This window comes from Takifugu flavidus, chromosome 3, assembly GCF_003711565.1.
Source record: "Takifugu flavidus isolate HTHZ2018 chromosome 3, ASM371156v2, whole genome shotgun sequence".
NCBI classification, from domain to species: Eukaryota; Metazoa; Chordata; class Actinopteri; order Tetraodontiformes; family Tetraodontidae; genus Takifugu; species Takifugu flavidus.
Window position 1 is genome coordinate 16,775,498 of NC_079522.1, and position 16,529 is coordinate 16,792,026.

General features: G+C 42.3%; 1 protein-coding gene across 2 annotated transcripts in view; it reads left to right on the plus strand.

Moving 5' to 3' along the window:
* The window catches only part of nrp2a (neuropilin 2a), a 57,254-nt gene extending 51,259 nt beyond the window's left edge, over positions 1–5,995 (plus strand). Inside the window, exons 17-18 of one of the 2 annotated variants that reach the window (XM_057026837.1) lie at positions 3,430–3,492; positions 4,018–5,995. In XM_057026837.1, the coding sequence (XP_056882817.1) occupies positions 3,430–3,492; positions 4,018–4,313 (359 nt within the window). In that variant the 3' untranslated portion in view covers positions 4,314–5,995. Of the gene's footprint in view, positions 1–413; positions 3,303–3,429; positions 3,493–4,017 lie in introns of those variants that run through there. The other variant, XM_057026838.1, reaches the window with a different exon arrangement.
* Positions 5,996–16,529: the final 10,534 nt, after the last annotated feature.

Sequence of the window (16,529 nt, forward strand, 5' to 3'; positions counted from 1 at the left end):
GAGGGTTGTTTACGACCAGGAAGCTAGCTTAACTCAGCGTGTGGGTGCTTTAAAAAACTAATTATTTTGGCCTCATTTTCACACTCACACAAGTCCCTTCATCAGAGCTACGGAGAAACCGAATCGCGCTGCATTCCATCGGCTCGACCTCTGACATTGATTTCAAACCAAAATGTCTTGTTGTGATGAGCTTGGTGTGAAAACTCGCAGTCCGAGAGAAATAGATGCATCTGGAATTTTATTTCATTTCTGGTCTTGGAAATTTCTTTACGTTTTTCTCCTTTCTTTTTTTTTTTTTTGCAACCGGCATGTTTGTGCATGCTCATGCGAGGTGCACGCCTGACGACGAAATAAAACTGAACAAGTACCGCTCTCTTTCCCGCTGGCCAATTACTCTGTATTTCTCCTACCAGGGGGGGGCGTTCCTGTGCCTCCCTTGCCCATCCACTGGTATTACATTATGGCTGCCGGGGGTGCCCTGCTTCTCCTTGCGGTGGCCATCTTGGCCAGAGCCCTCTGTTGCTGCCGACAACACCTGGCCACCAAGAAGAGCCAGCTGTCAGTGGCCTATCACAGCTCCTCGCAGTGCTTCCAGTATTCTAACTGGTCTTCCAGTATGGCCACCCCTGGGGTGGAGCCAGTCCTGACAGTGAGGTTGGACAGCCGGGACCGACACCGCACCCTCTGCTGAAAAGAAGCGCTTTCTGTAGCCGCTCGACTCGATTTAGTTTACAGTCACAAGAGTGATGACGACGCAGGCACCGTCCTGAGAAGTGACAATTTGCAAAACTGTCTCTTTCTGCATCTCCCCTGCAATCGGTTGCTGTTTTTCATCTCGGTGCCATTAAAGGAGTTTGTTGTTGACATTTCACACTATGCTGCTCCTCAACAGAGGACTTGAAGTCTCAGTAAGCTATTTATTTGAACAGCTCGTTTTGGGCCATTGAGCGCCGTCTGGCTCCTCGTAATGCCGACGGTCCTCCCGAAATGACCCCGGCGTGGACAGAACACACAGGCATGTGTGGGCTGGAAGGAGCTGCCAGCCAGAGCTGCCAAACCGCAGACTAAAACAAGACCCTAGAGACGTGTGGAGCTCTGCAGCGCTCAGAGAGGAGAAAACTGTTAGGCTTCGAGGCATTCATGATCTGGCAAGCCCCGGAAAATAAAGCTCTTCTGTAATAACGACGCAAGATAGCTGTGATACGAGCTGTACCAGCAGCGAGGGCGCTGTAAAATCCTTCCATTGTCCTTTGCGACAAAGCATGTGCACATTTTAAAACAATGGAATGCAAATCCATCACACTTTAAGTCCTGCAAACACAAACGGAGATAACCAGCTCGTTTGATTGAGCATCTTGTCTCCTCCTGATAAAGGCATCAGCCAGTGATGGATGCAGCCGTCTGCAGCATTTAGCGTTTCATCTTGATTCTCTGGCGTAATAAAGCGCGTTGCTCCACTCCCATCTCTGCTTCACACCACCCACTCCCGTTGTTCGCCAAGTCTTTGAGCTGCCCTGATGAAAGCCAAGTTTTGTTGTGTTTTCAGTGGGAATGTGTGCTAGCTGTTTAGCTGTTTCCCATCACTCCTTTTTTTTTTTCTTGATTTATACTTGTACAAATCCCGCAATGACGCCCAACCAGCTGGAAGCCATAAGAGCAGGGTTTTCCTGTATGCGTGCAACCTTGACAAAGAGCCAACACATTATGAGAACCAGATCAGAAAATTCTGCCTGCTGTTCCATCCAGTGCCATGAGACAGAATCAGTGCACCTCTTACTAATATCTAACATAGCTCTTAACTTTAAGGCTTTTTTCTGTTATCCGTCCATATTGCGACCTAGCTTTGACCCATTAGTGGATCAGTTTATTAATCAGGAAAAACAGCTTTTTCGAGAGGTTTTCTTTAAAAAAAAAAAAAAAACTCACCAAAAAATATTTGTTTCACCTTCTGATGTATAGATTAACCACTTAATTTATCAATCTAAATAAGTATCACCATATTAGAGCATTGTAAAAGGTAATGAGATTTATGTGTCCTTTAAAAATGCCAGTTTGAATTACTGGGACCATCTGGTTTCAGAGATAAATATAATTGTGGGTGATCTAAGAAGAGTAGCTAGGTGAGGAATTGGAAAACAGGTAAATGATAATAACAGTGTGGTCTGGACCTGCACCGCATGTTAAGATTCTTGGCATGATTTTACTGTGAAGTGACATTAAATAGGTAAAATCGACAACACGAATGAAATATTCATCTCGGTAATGAGTTGCGTCCCTAAAATCAATATTGTCTAATTTGCAGTTTCGATATTAATCATTTTGAGATGCTCAAATTGGCACCAGCGTCTTTGTCTTCACTCAGCACGTTAGCGTTGAATTCTGGTGTGTGCTTCGTTTAGCACCCAGGGCCGGATTAAATTGAGGTCTTCGCTCTGTGGCTTAACAGGCTACGCTTTCAAGATCTGACACACCAACAAATATCCATCACCGAATAGCCCAGTGCTCAGCAGAAAGCACCTCGATTTGTTGCTGCAATTTAGAAGCTGTCCAGAATAAAGGTGGGGGTGTGGGGTGTGGTGTGTTTTGGCACGCTGTCGCCATGTGCTTTTAAATCAACTCAGAAAGGGGGAAGAGGACACTCTCGCTGCTCCATCTCAACAGTAGCACGCTCCAAATCTCTAATAGGTGTAATTAGTTAATGGACGGATAACATTTATTAAGGCTGCAGTAAGCACTTTCCCTCCCATCTATGGCACTTGCAACGCCGTGTCTGCTGCCAACTTTAGTTGCCCTGGAAACAGCATTAATTACACCATTGGCCGTCCAAGACCTCCACATCTAGATATGTGCCTTGCCAAGCTGTTACTTTCGCTTCTCCCTGCCTGTGCCAGGAGCAGCAGAGAACATATACGCTCCGTGAAAGGAAACTAATGTGAAGTACACTTAAGCTGTCGGCTACAGTGATGCAGCCAGGGCTAGTTTTTGGTGCATTACGGCTGAATTCAAACCACTCTCTCTAGTCCACAGTGGAAAGCAAGACTGACACTAGCACTGCTTCAATGTTATTAATATTATTTTGTTGTTACCATCTTTACACCACTCTTAAACTGGACTATAACAGTGTCAGTGATTTAAACGGTGATAATGATGAGTATCGTTAATGATTTGATGACGCCATGTCTGCATCGTCGTATCACTGGAATGAACAGTCTTATACCATCTTTATGTCATGTGATGACTGTGTTTAACAGGAATGTGTAATATTGATCTTTCTCTATTAATAAAATCGTATTTTTCTACTACTCTGAGACTCGCATTAGTGATTTAAAATGTAATTTTGCCAGATTTAGCAGTAGCGGAATGCTAATTGCTGTTGCAGATTCTAAACATTACAAAACATTTGTGTTTCCTGTGTTTTCCCCCTGACAGAGAAGATACCTACTGAGTTTGGCGACAGGCGTCTTTTCAGCGGCAGAGACCCTCTTGGTGGAGGTGAGCGACACGTTTTTATTATCTCCATGCAGATTCTCAAGTCAAAGGTTACTGGACATTTTCCCCAGCTAAAACTGAAATGAATTTATTCAATAATGGAATGACTAACCTTTTGCTAAAGATGAGTATCAACCAGGCGGTATTAGCTGAGTGCAGCTCATTAGCTGAGTGCAGCATCAGGGAGTGTTGATAAAAGACATTGATGTATGTAATGATATTAATGTTGGAGAGGGGGGAAAATTTTGATTTTTCTTACTATGGGTGACACCCATTAAGGGAATATTCACTCTGGACCCTTTCAAGGACCCACACGGAACAAAGTGATGTTTTTATTTGTATAAAGCGCGAGGGGGCTGGCTATGAGCTGCTGTCTTTTGCCCATTTTTTACTTGGGTGTGAGTAAACATTTTAAACTCTGTCACTCATTCATGTGCTTTAATGGAATGGAATGTTTGCAGTGGGGATTAAAGGCCTTTGTCTGGGTGCAGTTGTCTAAATTGATACACTCCCGATTTCCTGGCGCAGGGTTACAGTGGAACACGGCATCCCCATCATCAGAACCTCCGGTGACCAGCGTCTCAGAGAAGGACAACTCCTGGCTCTACACCTTGGACCCCATCTTGGTCACGATCATCGTGATGAGCTCTTTGGGGGTCCTGCTCGGAGCCGTGTGCGCCGGCCTCCTCCTGTACTGCACCTGCTCCTACAGCGGCCTGTCGTCACGCTCATCCACGACCCTGGAGAACTACAACTTTGAACTGTACGACGGCCTCAAGCACAAGGTGAAACTGAACCAACAGCGCTGCTGCACGGAGGCGTGAGCTGGATCCACTGCACGTCATTTTGGGGAAAAAAAACATCTTAGTAGTTCCTCCATTTCCTCCGTCCACTTAAGTGTCGAGTCGCTTCCCCGGTGGTGAAGACCCCTGGACAACCAAACCACTCAATGAGAACTTTCCAGTGTTGGAATCGGTAAAGTCCAGTGTTGATAAAAAAAAGAACCAATGAGAGAAAGACTGGGGTTACCCAGACGGCCTCAAAAAGTATCTACACATATCAGTTATGGACTCCACCAAAAGAGACATGTTAATAAATGCATCGTATATTTGTAAGAGGTCTAGTTTTGAATCTGGATGCTGTAACCTACACGTACTGTGTCAGAAAGATGGTAGGCTAGGGACGTGTTTAGAACGTCTTTTCAGATCACACGTGAACACAGTGGCCTAGAACTTAGCTCCTTTAGGTTTTCATTCCGTTGTGGAACCCTATCAGCCTCAGTTATCCTCTCAGTTCCAGAAAGTCTGTGGTATTTTTAGTCACTGGCGTCCATCAAGCTTGTCTTTTGGTCACTCCTTTTCTGTTCAGTGTTTTGGTTCTGGCCGGTTGCCAGTCTGTAATGGCAGATAAGCGAAGAAAACGTGCGTATGGTGTATGTGTAACGCTGGGGGCAGGTGGTGGGCTGGGGGTATTAATACGTTCTATTATCAGCAGGAAGGTTTACTGTTAGTCTCTGTTAGATTTAGTTGTCAGAGATTGTTGTTGCTGGTCCCCGTCAAACAGAAGGACATGTTTACGTGGTTAATGTTGAAAGGTCACGGAGCCGTGGTCAGCGCAACCTATGGATTGCTGGGGAGGGCAGGAAATTCCAAAAAGAGAGGCAAAGATGGAAAGAAAGCGAGAGCGAGACTGACACTGACGGAGGGTTTGGATACCCATGTGCTCCGTCGGCTCTTCTCAAAGCCTTAAAAGTTAAATGATATTTTAAAAGTTAAAATACGTGGATTTAAGAAGGAGCGCCGAAGCAACGCATGAGTAGCGTGGACGTCGAAAAAAAAGCCATGATTTCAAGGACCTACCCCTGCTCACACTTACATACTACTTACTACTATTTTTTTTCAACCATTTTTGTTTATTTATGTGTTCTGGATGCTTTACAAATGTGGTCTTGTGCTCTCTAAATGGACATGGTGAAGAGAGGGCGGGAGAATCTGAGTCCGTCCGATGCACATACACCTTCCATCACATGTATATACAGAAGTGTATACAGAACATGAAGCCACAAACGAAGGGGAACAATGTCTGCTGCTGAAAAGTCCAGGATCTATACTCAAGCCCTGGGTGGACATAAATGCCATGGATACACGCAACACATACATGCACGTGTGCACCTAGCGTCTTATTTCATTGAACATAGCGACACACAAGCCGTCCCTTTCTTCTGGACCCCACTGACTCTCTTCAAAGTGCCTTGGAGCCTCGGGGATCCAGCTTGCCTTTGGAGCCGGTCTAAGACATAAATGGACACTGACAAGTGGTAGTGACAGCGCCCCCTTCTGCCCAGGAGGATGAAAAACAAACATTAAAAGGACAGGATCGCCTCCTTTCGCACTGCTCAGAATGCCGTCGTTGTTTTAAAGGAGTCTTTGTACAGAAATGCTCTTTTTATGATTGTTATTATAATTATTGTTATGATTATTTAATAAAGGATTTATACCTGAGGAAATACGCTGCAAACTCCATTTCTGAAAAACCAAAATATTTGTGTTCCCTCTTTATAAAGACAACATGATGCTTCGAATAGGTGATTTTCTTTTTTTTTAAATGTTTTTAATTGTTCTAACAAATGATAGTTTTGTTATATTTAGCAGAATGAACATTACAGCCTTTTTACACTAAATAATGCATTTTCACTAAATCCAAAATAATATCCAGATCTAATTTACATCAAATATGACTAAATTGAGATTAATGTACACTGGTGACTCCTAACTAAGGGTTCAATTATTCAAAAGTTACAAAGATCATTATTTCAAATGAATACCTTTCAATCAACTGCTGCTCTAGAAATCTATTCAGTTATGTGGACAAACTTTTATAATGTTGAGTTAAAAACCAAAACTTAGCTGCCCAATCCTTCACGGTACACATCATTTTGGCGGGTTGCATAACTGCCGTTAGTTGATAAAGATCTCATTTTGGAGCAGCTCTGCCAGCCAAGTGCTGCATAGCACACACATAATCCATTCAGACCTATTACCTTGTTTTTCTTTAAACTTTTAACAAATTTGATTTGCTATGATTTCAAGCACAATAATGTGTTTCCTGTTTCAGCCTGATGTACAAAAATAAATCACTTTTTAACACTCTTAACGCACCACAAAACCCACCTGCAACTTGCAGCCTAACTTTCCCTTTTTATTGCACAAGAATGCACAAGAATGCACCCTGTCACATGTGCATCCATATGTAATGTGTTGTTGTGTGTTGTCAGTTGGCCTCTAATCTCACCATGATGTCCCATTAGTGTGGACCTCCGGTGGCCCTCATTTAGGAGCTTCAGCAGGAAAGCTTTGAAGTGCTCAGGCACACACACACACACACACACAGACTCATACAGTACAGATGCAATCACTCTGTTTCTCTTTTATACAGCTTTCTGACTCTCCCACACACGGTTCCATTTATCAACGTAAGCTTTCCCCACCTCAGTGCAAACCTTGTTATTAAACACAGCACCACGTTTCAGAAAGTGATGTATGTAGGGTCTGAAGTTTCCCGGACGCTGGTAGGTGTTTTTCATGTCAACTTTGAAGAGGGATGAAAGTGTTGGAGTTAATGTTGTGTTCCCTTGCTTGGGTTTTATTGTCATCACGGCTTTTTAATTAATGTTGAACAGGACTCTGAGCAATGAAAGGGAGCCTACAGCCACATTATGAGCCATAAAAGCAGTACAACACAGTGGCTGTTAGCATGCTCTGCTCCATGACATAGCAGGCCAATTACCAGCTCTGGAGGAAGAAAGGAACTCAGGCAATTCCCAGTCTGCCAGAGGAATGCAATGCCATCTGCTTGCAGGTTTGATTGATCCCAGCAGAAGAGTCACAACCACATCACACAAATAAACGCCGACAGGAAATTACCGAAGGAGCAGGACTGCCATTGTTCAATCCTGCCTCTTGTTGTCACAACCAGATTATTCTTAATTTATTTTATCTGATGCCATTTGCTTGTGCCACTGAATCATTGTTTGGCTACTCTTTATCAGGGTGTAGCGGCACACCGCAGGGCCCCTTTCCTTTAGCCAGCAGATCAGAAAGTCTCTCTGCCTCTGAAGCCAAGGCAGCCTTCAAAGAAAGATTCTGGCACCCTGTAAGTTGATAGGCCAGACCAGGGAGGGGGCTGATTTGAAGGGTCACACTACAGGAAGTGGCTGAAACACACTGCTAATTAATTTGGAGATTATGTAATCAAGATGGAAAGGAGGCCAAGCACATTAGTCATCACAACTAGGAAGAAAACTTTGTTTCAGTACTTAGTATTTCATATTATCCACAGTAGTAGCTTCAGAAGTGTCAACAAGTTGAAATTATTTATAACTGTAATCAAGTAAATATTCTATCTCTGAAGTTCTGGAGTATAGTTGATTTCTGCTTCACCACAGCACTTACCCTTAAGAAACAAATATGGAATAAATGTATTTGTGGATCAGGGAAGATTTACAGATTAGACATTGGAGATCCATCGAATTTAGTGACAGTCTGAGAAACAGAACTACCTGGAGACTAAACCTTACATCTCTTTTAACAGGATCCAACCTGCTGTTACACATATGCACCCACATCCCCGCGGTCTTCCTGGGAAGGGGGCCCAGATAATCTTAGCATGGCCTGCCAGAGGTTCAAACAGCCTATATGGGTCAGTGTGTGTGTGTGTGTGTGTGTGTGTGTGTGTGTGTGAGAGAGAGAGAGAGAGAGAGAGAGAGAGTGGCAGTGACAATAGCCCCAACAAAGGCCAAGTCTTATATAAGCACCTAGGAGAATATCCCTTTTTTATTGTGATGAGGATGTGACTGCAGAAGAATAAAATGATGATGAAAATTTAGATCTTAAGCCACACCGGCTTTTAATGCGCCTTTATATTTGATGAAAAACACTGAAGGTGATTTCATCCTTTCAGACATATCTGAAGCTAAACCCTCAGCTGCAGCATCAGGGTGCACAAGTATCTCAGATTCAAAGCCAATATATGTGAGAATTTTTTTCAAATCAGCTGACTTATGTCGTGGCCACACAGCATGACCAGTGTTCCTTCACTGGAGGCCACCTGCTCACTCCACTAGGGGCTACTGTGTTTACAGGGCCCAGTTTCTCTACATAGTTCTTGAAACTTGTTATCAAGCGTGGTGGGAGGTCTCTCACAAGTGGCTCTGAACCATCTGTCTCAAGTGTTTGCTGTGAAGCCAGTGGAGCTTAAAGCTGTGATTTGTAGCATCAGTACCAAGCTGCAACAGTTCCTGATTAAGCTTAACCACTGGAGAAGCTAATGTCAAAGAATACAAGAAGCCAAAATGTTTTAGTTATTAGCTGAAAATGATACATCATTACTATCCGGAAGATTTAGTGAAACGAAACTAAATGAATTTCTTAATGTGAAACAGAGGGTAAACTACCCACATAACAGGTTAAATAAACTAGCGGGAGTAAAACAGAGGTGATACATACTGATTGATATTCAACACGGATGCTAAATCGCTGGTGTAGAAGAACAAAGTAAGATTCTGTAAGAAACTGGATTTATTTTCCTATATTAAAGGTTTTATTTTCCTGATAAATATTACACAATTTTGACTTATCATCAGTGCATATTTGCATTGTTTCTGCTGAATTTAGTTTGAAACGCAGCTTGTGTAGCTTATGGGTCTCCTGTTGTTAGCTTTCTTCTCTCATGCCTCGTCCTCAACACTTGCACCATTTTGATTGCCCGGACCCCCCCGATGTGCTGCACCTGTGTTAATCCAACAGCCTTCATGGTCAATGTGTGTTTAAATCCCAATAATCCCTGCTGATTGTCATGGGTTTCCAGTGAGTCTGGCTTTGGATTTAGTTTTAAGAGTAATTGCCCTGTTTGACGTTGTTGTTACTGAATGGGCTGATTATTGGGTTTCAAATCATTTAAAGTGCTTTTCTATGTAAAATCTGTGACAACTGTTGGTGGGACAACAAAAGTTGCTTCATATATTTGGTAGACAGTGAATAAATTCTGCGATTAAAGTCTCATATTCAGTTTGGTTTAATTTTCATTGAACCTAAACGGAATGAGCCTTAAAAATCACAGGTCACAGCCAACTCTTCGGGTGTATGCTTTTCACTTTAACATTAGTATTAAAAGTTAAGCCATTTGACCTTGAGCCATGGTCCAAATCATAACCCATTTCCCAAAAAAAAGAAATATGACTTAATGTTTAAGTCAACAGTCGCTGCTACCAATGGACTTATTATGCATTCAGTGCCAATTTAATACAGTACGAAAATTATACTTTTACTGCCAAATGGAATTTGTGTCCAATAAATTTCACCAACAGATAACTGCAAGAGTAAATTGTAAATGTTTTAATGTTATGCTTATGAAGAGCTTGAAAAAGCGTCCATAGATGAACGCATAGACATAATAATAAACGCCAGTTCCAGTTTCTCAATACATGTCACCGAATCTGAGACAAAAAGTAAAATTAATTTTGAGTGAAATTTTTTCCCATAAAATGCTATGGCTATAGGATGTTTTGAGGTCATTCTCACTTTAAGAGATAATGCTGCTTACAGATTTCCATCAAGTGGTTTCAGAAACTGTACAGATTAGGATTAATGATTGACAAATGTCATCTCATGATCATTTCCCAGCACCCTGATTCTAATAACAGATTTTATGAAACATAAATAAATAGAATAAGGTGATAAACATCCACCTGTCAATTACACAGAGAGGAACGAAAGGTATTTCCCATATGAGTTTGTCAGGATTTGGAATAAACATCTGGAAGGTTCTGTAATATGTTCTATGATCTCAACACAATCAACATGGCTCCTTTTACTGGAGATGAGTGTTTGAGGACAAAAAACAGGTTGTATGCGTGACTGGCAATAATCAATAATCACAAGGAAAAACATGGGGAAATGCAGCGGGAGCACTTTCACAAAGAGAGTCATGATTGGCTCTGGCTGTCCTGAAATGAAGAGAAAATATAAGATGGAATATCATGAGTGTGTCGTGCAGTGCAAGCAATTGAAACGGCCTTGTCATAAGTTTCTCAGCAAATTAGCACCCTCTCATTATGTATTCAATCGAGGCGATAATCAATTTCTCTTGCACATTGAGACCCATCTGTTCTAGAATAATTGTCAGTTGTAGACTTACAAAACAGTCTTCCCATGACCTCACAGCTCTAAGCATAAATCTCATGTCAGAATCAAATTAGTCTCACATGTATTCCCTGAAGCGGCTTTTGTAAAAGCTCCGCCACGTTTCCAGTACGTCCGGGTGGGGCAGCGTGGGGTGCCGAGTGTAAAAGTGTCACTTTCACATCCTCACATCCAGCTAAATGAGACAACTAATTTCGCTGGAGGGAAAGCTGAAGTGGAATAGACCAAACACTGCTGCCTTGTTGGATTTTGCTCTAGTATTTCGATAGCACAGAACCCCAAATTAGCACGTTCCAATACTTTTACTTAACTTACAGTGAACACAAGAGGCAGCTAAACCACAGAAGTTTTAAAGGGGAGTAAATGCTTTACCTAATGTGCGATATGGGCTGCATCATAAATAAAACATTATTTTCAGTTATTAGACCCATACTTCTTTTTATTTAATTTCAAATCAAGAATGAAATGGTAGATGTCAGTCAGTAACTGTTGTTTTCATAAACTGATCATAAGACATGAAGAAAATTGATGTTGCTAAAAGAGATTATGTTCCACCGAGGCCCCGTGAAGCCCAGAGAAAGGAGAGTTCTGTGCTCAGCTATTGTGGGATGGATCTCTGTGCTCTGTATATGTCCTCAATCCTCTGAGTGGGTTAATGTTGATGGTATGGGTTATATTTTATGCCATGTAGGAGGCAGAAACAGGATGTCTGTGTGTTTGTCCGTGCGCGTACGTGTGCACGCGGTGATAATGTGGCGACATCCTTCTTTTTTTGATACCACGGCTCTGAGTAAAGAAGGAGGATTTACAGCCTCATTCAACTGTGCTGAGCTTCAGCTAAATGTCATTTAAACGCCAACTTCGCAACACACACGCAATACTTTTTTCATGTACAAAATGTGTCCTCTATGTTTATTTAACAAAATTGGTTGTTAAATAAGCACAGACATTTCATTTCTGCAACCTAGTGGCCCTCAGCATCAACTTTGAATCCTCTTAACATCCATCCATCCATGTTCTACCACTTTATAAAGAGAATGCAAACAGACACCAGGAGAACCCACAAACTCTACACACAAAACCCTCTGGCTCCAGGGGATTCGAACCCAGAACCTTGCAGTATTCATTCAAATAATTCCTCCTTTTACTGCTGTGTTGTCATCTGACACAAATTTATATTGTGGTTGTTGAAGGTTTTCTTTAAGTGTTTGCAGATTACTGACAAAGACCTCACTTCATTGGTGCTGTGACGCCAAAAGTTGCTTTAAGTTTTTTAAATAGCTCGAGTGGAATATGTTTTATCAGTGTATTAAGCAGAGCAGAGAGGAAAAGGCCCTGCTCATTTGGCTTATCAGCACCTCTCAAGCTCCAGTTGGAGCCCATGGAGACATAACAGCAGAAGGCCACAGGGGCACGAGTGGGGAGTCGAGTAAACACTTCATGGCGGTTTAAGCCAACCACACAAAAGGCCTTCCTCTCATGACCACACACAAAGATGGAGCACACACTCGCGTACACACAAACACACACAAGAACAACAAACAGGCAACGCAAGTCTGCGGACATTTGCTGCGGCGAATGGCAAATCAATATCCCGTCCTCATTTTTGAAACTGTTCTGTCTTCGTCATCGTGGGATTATTTGTAGCGGTAATAATTCTCAGAGGACAGAGCTCAGATGAGGTGGCAAAACAACAAGCCAGGGTACACACCTACAAGTGTGTTTGTGTGTCTGTTCTGAGATTTCGATAAGAAGCTCTTATCAAAGCTCTGCTTTAATTTTTACAGTTTAACTGTCATGGCAACAGGAATATAGAGTACTGTATCAAAACATCTGGTTAATACATGACAGACTGTATATGTCATATCTATTAAACACACAATATTGTTGTAACATTGCATAAACAGCACATTTTAATGCGATTTAATGTTTGAATACGTCTCTTGTATTCAAATTAACCATTTTGTAATCTGACAAGGTGTTTCAGGTAACTCCATTATTATAGGGATTTAATGTACAGACATACTGTACTGTATAGACAACATGGCTGCACTGAAGAGTCCATCAGTTTTATTGCACCCCCCCCCCCCACACACACACACACACACACACAAAAGCATATTCATTTAGCTGTTGTCGCTCTCTCTCTCTCTCTCTCTCTCTCTCTCTCTCTCTCTCTATCTATCTATCTCTTTCTTTCTCTGGTTCACTTCTGACTTTTTTGCAGGAAATAAAAATCCAAATCATTTTTCAAATTATGCACATAAATTCCCTCTGTGCTGATTTTCAGCAGATTTGCATCCACGTGCGGCGCCTTTGTTTTTCTCTCTCCACTTGAATTTTCCCCTGCAAACAACTTGAATTTGAGTCTTTCTGCTGGATTTTCATCCCCCGCCGAGCTTTGACTGGTGATGCTGTCAAATCTGCTGCCATCATAAACAGATGAATATGGATTATTCCGTGTGAGCCTGGCCCTCCTTCCACTACGGTGTCAAAACACGCAAACCTTTGACACGCAACTGCTTGTCGTTGCTGTGTGCCTGAGAGCAGCGGCTTTTCATCAGCAGGAAGATGCTTTCCAGTATTCCCATGACCCCCAGCTCAATAAATAACCCCCTCCCCCTGTTGACACCAGTGTGGGTCCTTGTCTCCAGATGCTCTGTCTGCATTGAGTATACCCACAAGGCCTTCTGTACCCCCCACCCCCCACTGTGCCCACACGTAAAGCCTTGAAGTGAGGAACACTACCTGCACGCAATAAGCGCGCAGGCTGCCGATGACATGTGATGGATGGCCTTTCCCTTTAGTTAATGCGCAGAAGCGTGATCTGTCACCCACCCAGAGGAAAGAGATGCTCTTTTAAAATCGACGTCCCACTCCATGGCGGCGTCCCCGGCACCATGGTCATTCACTTGAGCCGCTCATGCGAGAAGGTGCCTCCTCCTCTTAATCTGTCTTGGGTGGGAGATCAGTTCATTCAATGCTTTTTACTTCATTATTCAAAGCCATTATGGATAAATCAGGCTGAGAGTGAGTACCGTGTGTGTGTGTGTGTGTGTGTGTGTGTGTGTGTGTGTGTGTGTGTGTGTGTGTGTGTGTGTGTGGGAAGGAGGGGGGGGTCTAAGTACCACAGTATCTCACAACCACCAAGTTTCAAGATAATTTCCTATGTGTTTCCTAATAGCTATAAAGCAGTAATCCCACTTTAACGACCACGAGTGCGACATCCAGAATCACCTGTGGGGGGGGGGGGGGGGGGGTTTCCAAGGATGGTGCCTATTCACTGGAGTGCTGCTGATTTGGTGCAATTTACAAATCATATTCTGAATTTCAAATGCAAAATAGGGGAAAATAGAGGAGCTTTTTGCTCAACCGTGCCTACATTACTGGTGAAGGTGTTGGCAACCACAACCGAAACCTGTGGTGATGAATGGACTGCATGTGACAAAGAGGTTAAATGGAGAAGAGGCTAAAAACTACAGGCTGTTTACTGTGGGACAGAAATGTAATGGTGAAGTCTTAATGTACGGAGTGTAGATGTAAGAAACTACTGTACATGGGCTGGTTATAGTCAGGAAAGAAAGTTAAATGGAGGAAGATAGAGGCGCTAAATAGGCATTTTATAGTGGGGCGTGGAGCTTAAATAGGCTAGCTGCATTGTCATACAGAGGTTAAATGGACTGGGTATGGTAAGGCATGCTAATCTGGCAGCTAGATATTGTGCAATGGGAAGCACCTGTATCATATCTGTTTTCAAGCCAACCAGCCTGAAACAAAACCCAGTAAAAACCATAATTCATGGAAATAATACGTGCCTCTTTCAGAGTTTAGTCGATTGCGCCAGACAGTTTCTTTGGCCGTCTGTGGGGAGGAAAAAAGAATGCTTCACTCACAAAGGTTGCAATGAGTTACATCATTGTGGTTCTGGTTTAAATGGACCACCTACTGGTTCAGTGCTGGGTTAAAAACGCACTTCAGCAACACATTTTCCACATCACGCGTACGTTTTGGTACTTGAAGGAACTCGGAGCCTTGAAACGAGCTTCGCGGCACATGCGTAGGATGACCTTGAGCTTGGGAGTGGTTTCAAAGAGCCTTTTCATCGGGAGAGATTTTCCACTTGGCCCAATGAACTTGACTGAATGTCTGAGTTTGAGCTTGACCCTGACTGACAGAGTATTTTAGATTGCCTTTTTCCTCTGGGTAGAATAAGCACAGATGCTGGTGAAGCTGAAAATGATGCTAGCATTTCTTTTCTTTAATCATTACCCGCTACAACAACACAGTATTTATTCTCTCATGGTCCTCATCCCTGTGTATGCTTTTAAAAAACTCACTCATGAACCTGTGACCTTTTAGCAACTTAGTGCAATCACATGTTTACAGTGTTGGGTGTGTTGCTAACACATAATTCTCGGGATTTTAGCTTCCAGTCATGTAAGTAATTCTTCTTTCTCTGTCAGACTTTTAACAATAGATTGATGTGTTTGTTACTGGTTTCTTAATCCCAACCCATTCACAGTCATTACCAGCCCACACAATGTGGGACTGCACAGGATGTTTCAAATTGTGAAAATATGGACATTTGTGTTCCTCCTGAGATAAAGAAAAAGAACTGTAATATAATAGAATTTCTTAAAAACTCATCTACATCCTGGGCTAACAATTATGTCTAAAAAAACACACACATACACAAGGCATAGTCCTTGGATCGCCAGTAATGCAAACGTTAGCCCTGTTAACGGAGCGACTCTATCCAAACAGCCAAAGTTTGATTTTAAATCACCATCTGCTCCTCAGTCTGTAAACCAGCCACCACCAAAAAGGGAATGTGGTGGAAGATTGGCTCCCTCTGTCAACTGTTCAGTCTGTTAGCTTCCGATGACTAATTAAGAGTACAGCTGACGCTTCAAGGGAAATTCATTATTTTTAGATTGAAATAATTTAGTTGGCTATGTGAAGGTCTGAGGGTATATTTTCACCTGTGTGTGACATGATTCAAGAAACGTTCACCTGATGACGTCCAGGATCCGATCTTACCTCTAAACAAACAACAGTCGGTGGTGAAGAAGTCGCTGGAAAAAGAAAGGTTCACATTCGCTTTTGCAGCTCTTCATTCGCAGATGAGGTGAAGGGGTGTGGTGGCGTGGTGGTGTGTGTGTGTGTGGGGAAAAACACACTTTGCTTTGGTCTACAGACAACCGTGCACCCAGTGGTGAAAAGATGCCATGTATTGCCCCTTTAACTTAGCATTGCAGGACTTGTGCAGACAAAACTGTGCTAATGCCTGTTTTATACTGCAGAGGCTACAAATGATCTGTTACAGAATATAGCTGCTGTGTTTTAATGCATAATTTGACAATGGACACAGTAAACATCTTTTCTTTTCAGTCAGGAATTAAATTAGTAATAATGGTATTTACGTCCAAATCTTAATGGGGAAAAAGTGTTAATCCTGACTGAGAAATCAAACTTTATCAGAAAATGCCAGAGTTCAGACATTTATGGAATTAGAGACATTTTTCTGAGACAAAATAATGAATTAAAATCACAATCAGTGAAATTTTTGCACGATTGACAAGGGTTTTATTTTACTCAGAATCCAGATTGCAATCTCCAAAACGTTGCCTCCATATTTTGATTTGAAAGAGCTTGAAATTGCTGTTTGCAAATAAAATGCAAAGATGATTTGAGCCCATATATTTTGTGATTTCTGCCCCTGCTAATGAGACTGGGCATTCCTAACACCACGGCTCTTTGCTCTCTAAATCAAGGGATTACATTGGCAAACACTTCCATCGCTTCCCTCATCTGTTATCATCCATATATGTCAGTCAGCCT